Source organism: Ostrea edulis, chromosome 8 (genome assembly GCF_947568905.1).
Source record: "Ostrea edulis chromosome 8, xbOstEdul1.1, whole genome shotgun sequence".
In the NCBI taxonomy this organism is placed as follows: domain Eukaryota; kingdom Metazoa; phylum Mollusca; class Bivalvia; order Ostreida; family Ostreidae; genus Ostrea; species Ostrea edulis.
Window position 1 is genome coordinate 37611019 of NC_079171.1, and position 16937 is coordinate 37627955.

At 35.0% G+C, this 16937-nt stretch overlaps 2 protein-coding genes across 3 annotated transcripts in view; one reads left to right on the forward strand and one right to left on the reverse strand.

Moving 5' to 3' along the window:
- Positions 1–11901: 11901 nt before the first annotated feature.
- LOC125661570 (uncharacterized) lies at positions 11902–12877 on the reverse strand. Its single transcript, XM_056146023.1, has 2 exons — positions 12624–12877; positions 11902–12369 (listed from the first exon to the last, which is right to left on the reverse strand). The coding sequence occupies exons 1-2, from the start codon at positions 12841–12843 to the stop codon at positions 11960–11962; spliced, it is 630 nt and encodes a 209-aa protein (XP_056001998.1). The 5' UTR covers positions 12844–12877; the 3' UTR covers positions 11902–11959.
- Positions 12878–16365: 3488 nt separating this feature from the next.
- LOC125661567 (uncharacterized) overlaps positions 16366–16937 on the forward strand; it is a 40600-nt gene continuing 40028 nt past the window's right edge. The window contains exon 1 of one of the 2 annotated variants that reach the window (XM_048893615.2): positions 16366–16556. The gene's annotated coding sequence lies outside the window, so the exon portion shown is untranslated. The remainder of the gene's footprint in view (positions 16557–16937) is intronic. The other variant, XM_048893614.2, reaches the window with a different exon arrangement.

A 16937-nucleotide genomic window follows, 5' to 3' on the forward strand; every position in this document is an offset into this window, starting at 1 on the left:
GTATAAATTTGAACTTGTCTGACCCAGTGGTTCTTGAGAAGAAGAGACTTATAGATTTCCCCAATATATTCACATGTAAAACTTTGATTCCCAAATGAAACTCCAACCTACCCAGGGGGTGGGGGGGGGTATGATTTAAACAAACGTGAATTTGTACTATATTAGGAAGCTGGCGGAGTGGTTCTTGAGAACATGATTTTTAAAGATGTTTTCCTACATATTCGCATGTAAAATTTTGATCACCTATTATGGCCCTACCCTACCCTCAGGGACCATGATTTTAATAAATTTAAATTAGCAATGGAACAATTATCTAGTTTATTGAATTATATTCTACATTTGTAAAATAAATACATTGTATATATTGCCATAGTACGTAAAATTGAGCAACTATTCAATTCTCAGATAACTATAAAAGATGTTTCATAAAAAAAAAAAAAAAACTTCGTTAAATCTTATGCCTGGAAAGGTAATCTGTTTCAAGCTCCCATCAAAATCAAGAAAATAGATTGATGCATCATACATTATGAATAGAATATAAAGTATAATGACATAAAATCTTTCACGGAGGACATTTTTCAAAAGATTAGAAGACAAAGTCCCAAGAATAATAAAGATAGATTGTTTTACTAGATGACTTGTATGGCTTCTATCGCTGGAGTTACCAATGATTTACAAAATATTAGTTACTAGAAACGAAATTTGAGCCCTGAAGAAAGTCTCTCCGAGTTCAGTGAACAGAGGGTTTCTAAATGTAAGAGATGTTCACTCAACCAATGTTCAATATCGGTTCTTCTCTCCCCCCCTAATAAGTGCCTATTATGTAAAAAAGAAACTCTAAAGTACAACAGAAAAAAAGTGTGAGACCAAGACAGAAGAAGTCATAAAATACCCTGCAGAGAATGAAAGTGACTATGGCATAATAAGTTAAGTTAGAGATATTGGTTTGGTTTCTATAGAGAGGCGATGTTTCATCTAATCTGTAGAAAACCTAAACTACGGCCGATACCCGAAGCAATTGATGAGTCTTGAGTATCGCCGAAAGGCATTTAACTTTATCCGAATGTATAGAAATGAATATTGTATAGAATTTTACCATATATCCTGATTCATATAACAGTGATTACAAAACTTGGAAATTCATATTTGAAAGAAATTTTGGTAGCAAAAACAAATTTTGAGAAAGTTCATAAGACAAACTTTTATATTCTGCAGGTGTTGCTACTGAACAAACAATCGAGTCTGCATTCGTGTTATCCCTTTCAGCCAAACAACAAGTCGAATGATCTGCTATATTAATAAGAAGGTAGATTTTCGACTGCCACGAACCTACCACGACTACCTTTCATCATCTTTGAATATATATACATTTGTACTTGTAACCAAATCGCTTGTTCCAAAGTTACTGATTCTATATGTGAGGTGAAGTCCGTAAGCTATTATATAATCTTAATTGATTAGCAAATGTCGTAAAATTTATCAAAAACCTACATTTTTGATCAACTACCCCTAAATAGTAAAAATGAGAGTACAGTAGTGGACACGCTTTGGCAGATTTAATCCATTTCTTAAATTTTTGATAACAACTTAAACCAATACAAGCTGTAACTGACGGTATTTTTTCAAGACTCGAATTATGCACCAAAACACATATCAATATAACTAATATAATCCCTCCAAGATCTGAAGAAAAAATCAGCAAAATAAACGAGAGAATATTGTTTGAGAGCATACGTAAAATGATTATTTCGTATAAACCGCCATTGCATCGTATATACACGAACATGGGAGCGATGATTGCCGAAGATAATCGGGTTGCTGAAACCGAGGCTATACAAAGAAGGAAACTGATGTGAGTAACTGCACGCTTCGTTTATTTTAAAATATTACATCATTGCATGAATGACAAGTAAGGAAATAATAATTACACAAATGTGCCACTGAAAGGAAATTTTGGTAGTGAAATTGTTATAAAAATTGGCACGACATGTGCTCAGTGCATCACCTTTACTTTTATCCGAACTGGTGACCTCCGAGGTCAATGCACATCGGTGATTACGAGCAGGAATTACTGACAGAATGGCAATGATTCACGAATCGACGTTTATTGCTGATTTGACGGGTTTATTGCTTCAAAATCTTTCCGATTCTATGAATGTATATATACTCTATTACAAATATGTTAAATAGTTGTTCTTTTATTTTTTTAAATATATTTACCGTCAGTTACAGCTTGTATTGCTTTAAGATAATACGATATGAAATAAATCCATTGTTTATCGATGCTTGATTTTGATCTTACAGAAAGAATAAGTTTCGATATTTTTTAATAAATTAAATATGCCTGTTCGTTTCTACAATCTGTGATTTTAGTCGATCTTGAATCAGTCTTATGGAGATTTCCAGAACGCAGCGCCACAAAGGCATTTGCATCTCTATAGACCCTTAGGGTATGTAATCTTAAAGTGATTTGAAGATACATGCAAGTACAAATCAATCATACTTAGATTCAATTTGATTTTCTGTTATCCAAACTACTGAGCGCTCCCTCTAAGAGAGGCTTGGAAATGCATGCAGCAACTACAACCAGAATGAACGCAGAAATAAGTGCATTTTCAAAATCCGAAATATGTATATAACGTTAACATTTTAATGAAAATGTGTATATTGCGACAGATAAGAGTAAGAAACAATGCTGGAAAAAAATCAATCATACCTAGGTTCAATTTATTTTTCTAGTATCCAAAAAAATGAACGCTCCCTCTAAGAGTTGTTGGAAAACGGATGCAGCATCTACAGACAGAATGAAAACAGAAATAAGTGAATTTACAAAATCTGAAATATGTATATAACGTTAATATTCTAATGAAAATGTCTATATGGCGACAGATAAGAGTAAGAAACAATGCTGGTAAAACAATTCTAACACTTTGCAGTGGATGGGGATACTGATATTAGACCTTAATGCTTGCTCTGGGTTTCTTTGGATGATTTTTTATTTGTCATCTTATAGCGTAGCATTATTTAAGTTATTTTGTCTTCTTTGGGGGAAATCAGACTTTGCGTAATTTAGCATTGCAGGTACTTGATGTAGAACGTACTGTCAACGTATTATATTTGGCGTGTACGATATTTGGCGGAAATCGTTTTTTCAACAAGTTAGCGTAGATTTGATTTAGCGCATTCCTGAATTACTTTAAACATCTAGATTTACGGATGGTATTTAGCGATGTACTTGATTTAGCGGAAGCTGCGTTCCACCAAAGGCGCTAAATAGAATACACAGCCAAATGTAATACATTTACAGTATTAGCTGATTCCCCCCCGAATCTTCTGTCGAAGATTTCTTTCGTCATTTAATATTGTAATAAATGACAATTTTTCAATCTCAATCACTCTTTTGTTCAGATTTTTAATGACAGCAAAAACGAGCTACGGTGAACAGTGTTTGGGTGATAGAAGCTGATAAACATAAATGCCAATTGTGACGTACCAAAAACCATACATGATGTATGAAATATTTTGTGGGGAGTCGTTATTGTCAGCACTTTTATAATTAAAGATAAATTTAATTTAATAAATCCAATCCAAATGAATTAAAGAGAGACATACATGGAATTGTATAAAACATATCTTCAATTCATTTGGAGATAAGCACAATTTATTTGAAGATAGGTACAATATGTTGAATTTATGTCAATCTTGGGTTTCACAAACTTTGGTACTTTTTACGAAAAGCTGATGATAGTTCTGCAAAATTCTAGAGTGGATAGTTAACTAAAGAAAAAATATCAGAATACATGACTGAGTCAATGTTCTTCAATCTCCGTATCAATTAAAGATCTATTTAATTCTAATTGTATTTCTATATAAGATATCTCCAGTTATATGAATAAATGTTATGTTTGAATGTATACTAATCCCCTTCAATAGCATCAGATCGTACATTGAATGTACTATTCTTTAATGAATTTATTGCATTAATTGAAGGTATTAATTCATTTGTCAAAACTTACCCTGTTAATCCACTTTAACTTGGCTGTAGCATAAGATAGAATACAATATTTCACATCGATGACAGATCTCCAAATTTAGAGACACCACTCCAAATGTGGACTGTAAGTGTTCCTAATCCGTGTATTGGATATGCGTTGCACATTCGATTGATTGATTGTTGTTAATGTCCCACTCAATAATTCTTCACTCATATGGAGACGTCACCATTGTCGGTGAAGGACTACAAAATTTAAATCAATGTTGGGCGCTTATGGCCATTGAGCAGGGAGGGATCTTTACCGTGCAATACCTGCTGTGACACGGGACCTCGATTTTTGCGATCTCATTTAGTCGTCTCTTACGAGAAGCAAGGGATAGTGAGGACCTGTTCTAACCCAGATCTCCACGGGATGAAAAACAAATGGTAATTGGTTTTGATAATTCCAACTGGAACATCGTTTGGATGAATTAAAAGCTCGTGCTTAACGTTTAATTCATCTTTGAAAGGTAAGTGAATAAACGGTATCTTCATCCATTTCATCCAACTTTTCCTTAAACATATTCATATGAGAGCAATTGTCAATGTTCATGATATTTTTGGCTGTGGGTGGAGGGTTCTTTAGGTAAGTCTTCAATACTCTGACATGGACTGGATTATCAGAGTGGAATTCGTATTTCAAAGTTATGTACTTTTCATGATACCAAGCCTTTGGTATGAGATAGGGACAAAACATAATGACAAGCAAGTTCATAAAATGTATATAAAACATGTATAAGAAAACAAATATTGTATGTATTTGAGAGTAACATTGAAAATTTTCACTCCGAGAAAACCATTGTCAACCGAGGCCTAGAAATACACGGCGGGATTTTATAAACAGCAAAGCAGAAAAAACTTACGTCTGTTTACATTTGGTCAATCACTGTCATGCAATATGTCGTATATCGATACGGGTATTCGCGTTTATTAGAAACGCTCAAATGACGTTGTCTAACAATCTACGGCAAACCGTACGCGCATAAATTTTACGCATGTGATAATTTTTTTTGGATAATATCACCCGTTGTCAAGTACTGTTACCCGTTGCTAGATACTATTACCTAGGTTCAATTCATTTTTCTGTTATCCCAAAAAAAATGAACACTCCCTCTAAGAGTTGTTGGGAAACGGATTCAGCATCTACAGACAGAATGAAAACAGAAATAAGTGAATTTACAAAATAATGTTACCCGTTGCTAGATACTATCACCCTGGAGTGCGTGCCTTCTGTTCTCAGAGGGTAACAGTATGGGTTTTTTTTCAAATGCTTCTCGACCAATCAGATTCGAGTATTTTACATGAAAGCATAATAAAACAAGAATCTTGTAAAACCCCCGAGACGTTGATAGAGGTGTATGTGAAAGCAAGGAACGATAACTATGGGTAGAGATTGGGTAGTCTGGTCTCCGACCCCACCGATTGACCAATGAGTGGCGGGGCGAGAATCAGACTAGATTGAGGGTCGCTTGTATGAATCTCCGGTGTTCTTGAAAATCAAGGCGAGACTTTCCATCTTAGACATCATCGGAAAATTCAGGATACTCTACAAGCTGACGAAATATTAAACCCACACAGAGTCGAAATCCGACGAACCAAAACTCTGGTCTGTCAGATTATTTCTGATTAAGATGGAATGACATGCTACATACTTGGCAGGTATCTGAGGGTGTAGATTTCAATATGATTTATTCCAACAATTCTCTTCTTCACTAACTGGTTGAGGATCGTAGGATTTATGATAAAATACTTACCGATGGAAGACTGATTGTTTGATAAATAGATTTAAGAATATAAATATAAGTTTTTAAGATAATTGTAAATCTCTTTGAGCATTAGGGGATGGCTACTCCTCAACAATGAATGCTTATTTCTTCTATGCACCGGATCCCACGTCTGGTTTATCTAAGGGGTCTATGTTTTCCAGGTTTCTGATTTTTAACTTATAGTTCAAGGGCGAGTCAATAAGTAACCAGCCTATCCCATTTCTGATTGACCCAGACGGTCACGATTTTCATCGTGTCATTCGTTAATAAGATATTGATTGTCAAATATGGCTATTGATGCAAAGGCATGTTTTTCATCTAAATTTGAGTACCGTGCTATAATTGAGTAGCCGTATTTAAAAGGTAAAACAGGTAAAGAAATACGCGGCGAGTTAGCCGATGTTTATGGGTCTTCTGTACTATCTTATGCTCAGGTTAAATTCTAGGTAGCGGAATTCAAACGCAGTAGAACGTCTTTAGAAGATGAAGCTAGGTCTGAACGCTCACTGGATGCCACCGACGAAGAAATGTGTAAGAAAGTTCGGGGTCTGGTATACTCTAATAGGCGAATTCAGGTGGAAGAAATAGATTAGGCATTTCACATGGTAGCGTTTTAACAATCTTACATGATTGTTTAGGTATGTACAAGTTAACAACTCGTCGGGTCCCAAATCTCTTAGCAATGAGCAAATTGCAACCAGAACATCAGTATGTTGCGCTTTGTTGAAGCGTTTTTGGTCAAAAGATGATTTTGCGCCTGGTGATTGTAGATGAGACTTGAGTTCATTATTATGAGCCAGAAAATAAAGCTCAAAGTCGTCAGTGGGTAGGGCCTGGGTCCCCGAGGCCAAAGAAGTTCAAGACGCAACCATCTGATGGCAATTTGATGGTCACAGTTCTTTGGGACGCAAAAGGGTTATTATGTTGGACGTTTTACCCAAGAAAAGTACATTAACTGGAGTGTACTATGCATACTTGTTAGACCAGCTGAGAACCGCCACCCACGAAACACGCTGAGGTAAACTGTCTAAAGCTGTTTTGCTGCAACAGGAAAACGCGAGAGTCCAGACTTGCAAAGTTGCAATGGATGTTGTAGAGCGAATCGGGTATGATTTAATACAACATCCTGCCTATTTGCCTGACCTAGCTCTTAGCGACATCTTCCTATTCCCAAACTTGAAAAAGGATATCCGTGGACGTCATTTCCGGTCTGATGAAAAAGTCGTGACGGCAGTTGAGGAGTGGGCCAATGGAAAGGACCCTGACTTTTTAGTTCTGGGCTGATGCCACTTGAACACTGTTGGTCTAAGTGCATCACACTAGAGGGTAATTACATCGAAAAAGAAGAGCTGAATCTCAACCGGAAATTAGTAAGGCTGGTTACGTTTTTTTTTTTTCATTATCAAGAATCATAAAAGGTTAAACCGTAATAATAAACATTCACTGAATCTTTTCACATATTTCTTTTGAAATTGACATTGCTTCCATCTACGACATTGAATACATGTTTGTTGCAAACCAGTTCGATCCCGTGTACTAGTAACACTAGTGTGCGTAATCATGACTAAATATGGAGCGTCATCAAGGTCAAAGGCTGCATTGGCTGTTCCGTATACTGTGATAATCAATCATATGATATCTTACTACTTTAGTTTTTTTTTCGATGTTTTCTGCCACACTCAACAATTTTTCAGTTATATGGTGGCGCCCAGTTTTTATTGGTGGAAGAGAGAACCCAGATACAATGTACCTGGAAAGAGACCACCGACCTTCCGAAAGTAAACTGGGAAACTTTCTCACTTACCGGCGCGAGCGGGATTGGAACCCGCGCCGACAGAGGTGAGAGGCCGTGTGATTTTGAGCGCATTGCTCTAACCACTCGGCCACGGAGGCCCCTACTACTTTAGTCTAGTTTATATGTTTTAAAAATGTAGAAAAAATATTTAAAAATATTAAAAACATAAAATAGAATTTCTTTCTTTGTTGTTTCATCGGATGATGAAGGTAGCAATCATTGCAAACAAATTACGCGTTTTACTATTTCTTTTTTCCTGCAATGCCTTCTACCTAGATCGCCCGATGAAACAACAAAGAAAATACTTTATTGTTTAAATAGAACAATTAAGATCACTATACTAATTCAGTGACATGAAAGAGATTTCTGTTCTCAAAAGACCATTATTTTTTCCAGATGCATTAAGACATTGTCTTCAATGTATTAACACTCAAGTGACAATAAGTGCGCTGATATTGTTTAAAAGGTCATGTGAATACAATGCGATGACAGTGCTTTAACAAAACATATACATATATTTCAAAGGCTATGACCGTAATAGGAAAAATATTAATGAGGATTACTCAGACATATTTCACTCTTTTGTTGGAGATAAATCAGGTGATCAAAAACAAACTCATGATTTCCAGATATTGATTTATAAATTTTCTTTTCAGAATCATTTTATAAATGTTTTCCTTCATTGTATATAGAATCCGTTGAAATTGGATGTCGCCCCGTATGCGCTAGACTTATATTCTTTCGACCATGAGTGCAACTTGATGCGCATTCTATCCCCCTTTTTCATATCAACAAGAACATTTTCGGAGACCTTGATCCACAGCCCTTCCCACCCAGCCCATACAAGTCAAATTTCCTTATTGTTATGCAATATTTGTAACCTCAAATAGTCCGTGGAGCTGGAGGGTGTAAGCAAACCAACGGTAAGAGTAAAGGAGTAGGTTCCTGCTACAGGGGCGGTAAACACACCAGTCCTACTGTCATATCCGTTCCCATTATTGGTTGTAATTCCCCCAAATGTAAGGAAATTCCCTTGTGGGCATTTTACATCTGAGGGTGGATAATTTATGGAAAGTTTCAGAACGAAGCGCCAAAGGCATTTACATCACTATAGACGCTTAGGACATGTACAATTAAAGCGATTTGAAGGTGGGTAAAAGTCCATCATACCTAGATTCAATTCTATTTTCTGTTATCGAAACTAATGAGCGTTCCCTCTAAGAGAACTTTGAAAACGCATGCAGCAACTAGAACCAGAATGAAAGAAGAAATAAGTGAATTTTCAAAATCTGAAATATGTATCGTTAATATTCTAATGAAAATGTCTGTCTGGCCACAAATAAGAGTAAGAAAAAATGCTGGTAAAACAATTCCAATACTTTGCAGTTGATGAGAATACTGATATTAAACCTTAATGCCAATTGTGACGTACCAGAAACCTATACATGATGTATGAAAAGTTTTGTGGGGAGTTGTTATGGTCAGTATTTTTATCATTTATTTTGATACATCCAATGTACCTATCTCCAAATGAATTAAAGAAAGATATGATTGTATTAAACAAATCTTCAATTCAATTGGAGATAAGCACAATTTATTTCCAGATAGGTACAGTTATTGGAATTTATGTCAATCTGGTGTTTCACAAACTTTGGTACTTTTAACCCAAAGCTGGTACTATTTCTGCACAATTCTAGAATGGACTGTAAGATAAAGAAAAAAATATCAGAATATGTGACTGTGTCAATTTTCTTTAATCTATGTACCAATTAAAGATCTATGTATTTCTATATAAGATGTCTCCAATTAATTGAAGATATGTTTTACCATATATTAACCCCCTTCACAGCATTAGATTACACATTGAATGTACTATTCATTAATTGTATCAATTGATTGCATTAATTCAAGGTATTGATTCATTTATCGAAGCTTACTCTGTTAATACAATTCAAGCTGTAAAATATAATATAGCAGAATAGTTCACATCGATGACAGATCTCCAAGTTTAGAGACTCCACTCCAAATGTGGACATATTGATTGATTATATGTTGCTAACTTACCTCTCAACAATTTTTTCACTAATATGGAGACGTCACCATTGCCAGTGCAGGGCTGCAAAATTTAGGCCAATACTGGGCACTTATGGCCATTGATTAAGGAGGGATCTGCTGTGACACAGGTCCTTGATTTTCCGATCTCATTGGAAGGACCGCCCCATTTAGTCATCTCTTACGACAAGCAAGGGGTACTGAAAATCTTTTCTAACCCGGATCCCCATGGGATGAAAAACAAATGGTAATTGGTTTCGAGAATTCCAACTGAAACATCGTTTGGATGAATTAAACGCTCATATTTAATGTTTAATTGATCTTTGAAAGGCCAAGTGAATAAACGGCATCTTGATCCTTTTCATCCAACATTTCCTTAAACATATTCATATGCGAGCAATCGTCAATGTTCATGATATTTCGGCTGTGGGTGGCGGGTTCATTAGGTAAGTCTTCAATACTGTGACATGGACTGGATTATCAGAGTGGAATTCGTATTTCAAAGTTTTGTATTTGTCTTGATACCAAGCAGGGACAAAACATAATGACAGGCAAGTTCATCAAATGTATGCAATAAAACAAAATACGGACCCACATGTCTCTAATAATTTTTCTTTTTTTTTTACATACGATATTGCATTTTCCAGTTTTAGAGCAAGACACGTGGCAGAAGTCGAAACGATACTTTATTTGAGCATGCATGCCATTTTACAAAAATCTTGTAAAACCCTCGATACGTTCATAGAGGGTTATGTGAGAGCAAGGAACGACAACTCAGGGTAGAGATTGTGTAGTCTGGTCCCCGCCCCATTAAATGACCGATGAGTTGCGGGGCGAGAATTAGACTAGATTGAGGGTCGTTTGTACGAATATCCGGTGTTCTTGAAAATCAAGGGGAGAGTTTCCATGTGAAACTTATACGGTACCAATTTTGATGCACCAGATGCGTATTTCGACAAATAATGTCTCTTCAGTGATGCTCAACCATCCTAGACATCACCGGAAAATTCGGAATATTCTACAAGCTGACGAAATATTAAACCCAAACAGAGTCGGAATCAGATGAACGAAAACTGGGGTCCTTGTCAGATTATTGGTTCTGATTTAGATGAAATGACAGGTACCTGAGGATGTTCATGTAGATTTCAATACGATTTATTCCAACAATTCTCTTCTTCACTAACCTGTCGAGATTCGTAAAATTTACAATGAAATACTTATCGATGGAAGACTGATTGTTTGATAAACAGAATTAAGAATATAAATATAAGTTTTTAAGACAGTTGCAAATCACTTTGAGCATTAGTGGATGGTTACTCCTCAACAGGGGATGCTTATTCCTTCTCTGCACGGAATCCCACGTCTGATGTATCCAAGGGCTCTATGCTTTCCTTGTTCTTGATTTTTAATTTTTTATAGTATTTAGGAGATTGATAACTGTTTTTATGACTTTTTTTCATTATCAAGAATCATAGAAGTTTATACCGTAATTATAAACGTTCACTGAATCTGTTCTCTTATATTTCTTTTGAAATTGACATTGGTTTCATCTGCAACATTGAATACATGTTTATTGCAAACCAGTTCGATTCCGTTTTTAGTACCACCTTTCTGCGTAATTATTACCAAATATGGAGCGCCATCAAGGTCAAAGGTTGCATTGGCTGTTCCGTATATGTGACGAATGGGTCAATCATATATTTTAGTACTTAAATCTAGTTTATATCTTTAAAAAATGTAGAAAAAAAATATAACCAATAAAATGTCTTTCTTTGTTTTTTCATCGGATGGTGAATAATTATATATAAAAAATTATAAACCGCGAAACTTTTTTCTGCAATGATTGCTACAATGATTGCAGAAAAAAGTTTCGCGAGTTATATTTTTTTCTGCAATGCTTGCTACCTTGATCACCTGATAAAACAACAGAGAAAACATTTAATTGTTTAGATAAAACAATTAAGATATTTGTACTAATTCAGTGATATGAAAGAATATTCCTGTTCTCCAAAGACCATTATTCTTTCCGGATGCATTAACACATCTTCTTCGACATATTAACACTCAAGTGACAACAGGTGCGCTAATATCGTTTAAGCTTAGAAGGCCATGTGGACACAAGGCGATGACAGTGCTTTACCAAAGCATAAATTTCAAAGGTTATGACCGTAAGAGGAAAAATATTGATGAGGATTACTCAGATATCTTTTGCTCTTTTGTTGGAGATAAGTCAGATGATTAAAAACAAACTCATGATTTCTAGATATTCATTCATGAATTTTCTTCTCAGAATCATTATATAAATGTTTTCCTTCATTGTATTAAGAACCCGTTGAAATTGGAAGCCACTCCATATCCGATATACTTATATTCTTTCGGCCATGTGTGCACCTCAATGCGTACTTTATCTCCCTTCTTCATATCAACAAGAACATTTTCGGAGACCTTGATCCACAGTCCTTCCCATCCAGCCCACACCAGCCCAACTTCCTTATTGTTATGCAATATACGTAACCTCAAATAGTCCGAGGAGCTTGAGGGTGTAGGCAAACCAATGGTAAGAGTAAAGGAGTAGGTTCCTGCTACAGGGGCGGTAAACACACGGGTCGTACTGTTATACCCATTCCCTTTATTGGTTGTAATTCCTCCCAATTTAAGGAAATTCCCTGGCGGCCATTTTACCCTTGAGGGTGAATAAGCTATGAAGGAGACATGCGGTCTACCTATTTTTTAAAAAAAAAAAGAAGATTTACTACATAAATATAGGTTTACTAAAAGTTAAAATACCTCAGAACTTAATGCTTATGTAAAACTTATACGGTACCAATTTTGATGCACCAGATGCGCATTTCATATGGGTGCCTCTTCAAGATTAAACTTTCTATTATTCTATTACTTTCAGAAGTTCATAAAATCAAATCAAAGAACATGGGTAAACATTTTTTTTCGATTGTACATCTATATCGATTAAACAAACCTGTATCATTTGGAATTGAGCCTTTCAAAGTTTTAATTTCGGTCTCCATGGAAGTAAATCTGTCTTTAATACACTCTTCAAATTTGCTGAGGTGAAGACCACATGAGGTAGCAGTCTTCATGCAGATGTTGTAGTTTCTGATTTCATTCTTACACGGACAATCAGATTTAGAAAGTGTTACCAGAGGTATACAGACGAGAAGGTAAAACACCTGTAACATGTTTAACGTTTTCCTGAAAACTTCAACGTGCAAATATTTCGAGTAGCATATTTTGAAATTATATACAGCTTTTTGTTTTACAATGTAGCTGACTGTGCGTGGCTACTGATGAGATTATTTCGTGCCTTAAACTGCAACATGAGATTATAGATTTTGTGATTATTTTATCATTTGATAGACCTGAACACTTTTATCTTTATATAAGAGGGAAAGCGACCTTGTCAATATATGGAGCGAGATATGAAACAAGAGGCTTATGGTTCAGATTGCTCACCTGAGTCACCTTGTCCCATATTTAAAGATTTTCCCTGATATATTCGTATGTAAAACTTGATTCCCTATTGTGGCCCCACCCTACCCAGTGGGCCATCATTTTAAGAAACTTGAATCTGCACTATATTAGGAAGCTGACATGTAAATTTGATTTTTTTCCCTGACCCAGTCGTTCTTGAAGAGATTTTAAAAAGATTTTCCCTATATATTTGCATGCAAAAATTGATCCCCTACTTTGGCTCCACCCTACCCCTGGGGCCATGATTTTACCAAATTTGAATCTGCACTATGTCAGAAAACTGCCATATAAAGTTGAACTTGTCTGACCCAGTGATTCTTGAGAAGATTTTCCCTATTTATTCGTATGTGCCACTTTAATTTACATTTGTAGCCTCAACCTACACCCGGGGGCCATGAGTTAAACAAACTTGAATTTGTACTATGTCAGGAAGTTGGCACCTAAATTTCAACTTGTCAGGTCCAGTGGTTCTTGAGAAGAATTTTTTTAAATAAGATATTATATATATTGGCATGTAAAACTTTGATCTACTGTGGTCCCAACCTACTACAAGAGGCCATGATTTTAACAGACTTGATTCTGATTTATGTCAGAAAGATGCTATCTGAATTTGAAGCTGTCTTGCAGAGTGGTTCTTGAGAATTTAAAAAAAAAGATTTTCCCTATATAAGATTTTTTTTAAAATTTTAGATAACAACTTAAGTTAAAACGATATAAAGTAAATCCGTTGTTTATTGATGGTTGATTTTGATCTTACAGAAGAAATGCGCAGTTGTGTTAAGTAGGGCCATAGAAATATGTCAGGGGAAAAAAGCATTAATAAACAGATACATTTTTGACAAATTATGTACACACACCCTTTTATACAAAAACAATATGTATATATAATTAAGTGCATATTGACCTGGCATACATTTTCCACCAGACCGACAGTTTCTACATCAGCTGCATATCACGTGATCAAATATCAAGATAAAATCGTACCGTGTATGTATAAATCGTTCCATTGGCACGATATCCAGATATCAATGCAGTTAAAGTTAATATAACTTCAAAGCATATTAATTTCTTAATTTGAAAAGTGATGATAGCAAATTTATGGTGACTTGTATCATGTCTAATTTTTGCATTGAATATGTGAGATGCAGCGATTTTTGCATATACGAAGTGGAATCTAGCCTGAAAAATATGTTGTCTGTTGAAGACACAACTTCCTTCCCTAACTTTCCTTTTGCACTGAAGTTCACATGTCACGTAAATCAAATATCTTTCATTCAAAAACTTAGGGGTGTAGTGCCAAAGATGAAAGTCATTATACGTGCACATTAGAGGCGATATCAAGATCACAATATAATATGGATATTACTTTAGTATGTATGTTATATTAAGAAGAAATTGAAACTATTTTAATATCAAAGAGAATTAATATAACCCATTTGACAGAAACTTTCACACGATTGCGGTTCATCGCTTGACAGCGGTGGTAAATAACAAAAAAAAATATTTTGACTTTTTCAACCGCACAAGGACTGTAGATATGTACGTCGTCATGACATATTTTTCATTGTGATGTCATGTAATGTGCCAGTGCGGTAAAGTACATTTTTACAGCACTGGTAATTTATGGGGAAAGCCTTAACTTAGCCGCGTAGGTTTCGATATCTATTTTAAATAAATGAAATATGCCTGTTCGTTTCCAGAATCTTTGATTTTAGTCTTGAATCAGTCTTATGGAAATTTCCAGAACGAAGCGTAAAAGAAATTTACATCACTGTAGACGCTTAAGGTATGTAAAATTAAAGCGATTTGAAGATAGGTCCAAATGATTTAAAGATAGACACAAAGGTAAAATTAATTAAAAACGGTATTTTTTAATACATGAAATGTGTCTGTTCGTTTCCAGAATCTGTGATTTCAGTCTTGAATCAGTCTTATGGATATTTCTACAACGACGCACAACAGACATTTACATTACTAGATACGTCCAAATCAATCACGAAACTAATGAGCACTCCTTCTAAGAGAGGCTTGGAAAAGGCATGCAGCAACTACAACCAGATTGAAAGTAGAAATAAGTGCATTTTCGAAATCTGAATTATGTATATAACGTTAATATTCTAATGAAAATGTCTATATGGCCACAGATAAGAGTAAGAAACAATGCTGGTAAAACAATTCTAACACTGTACAGTGGATGAGGATACTGAAACCAATTTGAAGATAGGTACAAGTCCATTATACTTAGATTCAATTCGCTTTTCTGATTTTGAAACTAATGAACGCTCCCTCTAAGAGAGGCTTGAAAATGCATACAGTAACTACAACCAGAATGAAAGAAGAAATAAGTGGAAGTTGAAAATCAGAAATATGTAACGTTAACATTTTAATGAAAATGTCTATATGGCGACAGCTAAGAGTAAGAAACAATGCTGGTAAAACAATTCCAATACTTTGCAGTGGATGAGGATACTGATATTAAACCTTACTGCCAATTGTGACGTACCAGAAACCATACATGACGTATGTAATATTTTGTGGGGAGTCGTTATTGTCAGTACTTTTATAATTAGAGATAAATTTAATTTGATACATCCAATGTACCTATCTCCAAATGAATTAAAGAGAGATGTAATTGTATTAAACATATATTTAATTCAATTTGAGATAAGCACAATATGTATGGAGATAGGTACAATTCATTGGATTTATGTCAATGTGGCGTTTCACAAACTTTGGTACTTTTCACAAAACCTGGTGATACTTCTGCAAAATTCTTGAATGGATTGTAAACTAAAGAAAAAATATCAGAATACATGAATGAGTCAATTATATTCAATCTCCGTATGCATTAAAGCTATGCTTAATTGTAAATGTATTTCTATATAAGATTTATGTATCAAAGCTTACTCTGTTAATCCACTTCAAGCTGTAAAATAAGATAGAACAGAATAGTTCAAATCGATGACAGTTCTCCACATTTAGCATTCCCACTCCAAATGTGGACTGTCAACTGTATTGTTCCTAATCCCTGCATAGAAAACAGCATTGTTTACATTCTTAATGTGCATGTTAAGACATGTTCATTGTCACTAAGACTACCACCAGATCCGTCTGACAGACGATACGAGCTGTTATCTTACACTAGGGATAACTGTGACGTAAACGTTTAATTATTGAGAAATTATTGATATTTCATGATTAAAAAGAACAATACATCCACTTAGTGGATACAATATACAGTGCATGGCGATCAATGCATTAATAGAAGTGTATCATTTAAATCCGGAAATGAGCAGTGAGATGCGGAAATAAGATTAAAGATGCTAACCTTTTATGTAAATGCACTTGATTTGTGATAGAAGATCAACCCAGATTTTACAAGCACCAATACCTAGGAAGAAATTTAGATAATTTAGAAATGGTAAGTGTTTCTTATTTCTCCAATATTATTTACGAGGGCTGTTCGATATGTAATCTGTATTGTACCACAGCGGGATAACGCTTTGTGCGATTTCGTGGATGATGGTATTTTACTAATATCTGTCTGTATGTATGTTATATGCAGGACCATATTGAAAACTAGCGTTATCGCTAAATATGTAATCCTGGATAAATAAAGGTTTTATTATTATTATTATGATACTCCTGCATATCTTCCTTCAATATATTTCTAAAAGTATCAACACGAACCCTCAGCTCCTCATAGTTTTAAACTTATAGTCATTTCAATAGAGCCAGTCGTTGATCACTGTTTTAAAAAGGATTGGGAAACGGGTGGAAAATATTAAAGAAATTAGAGCTT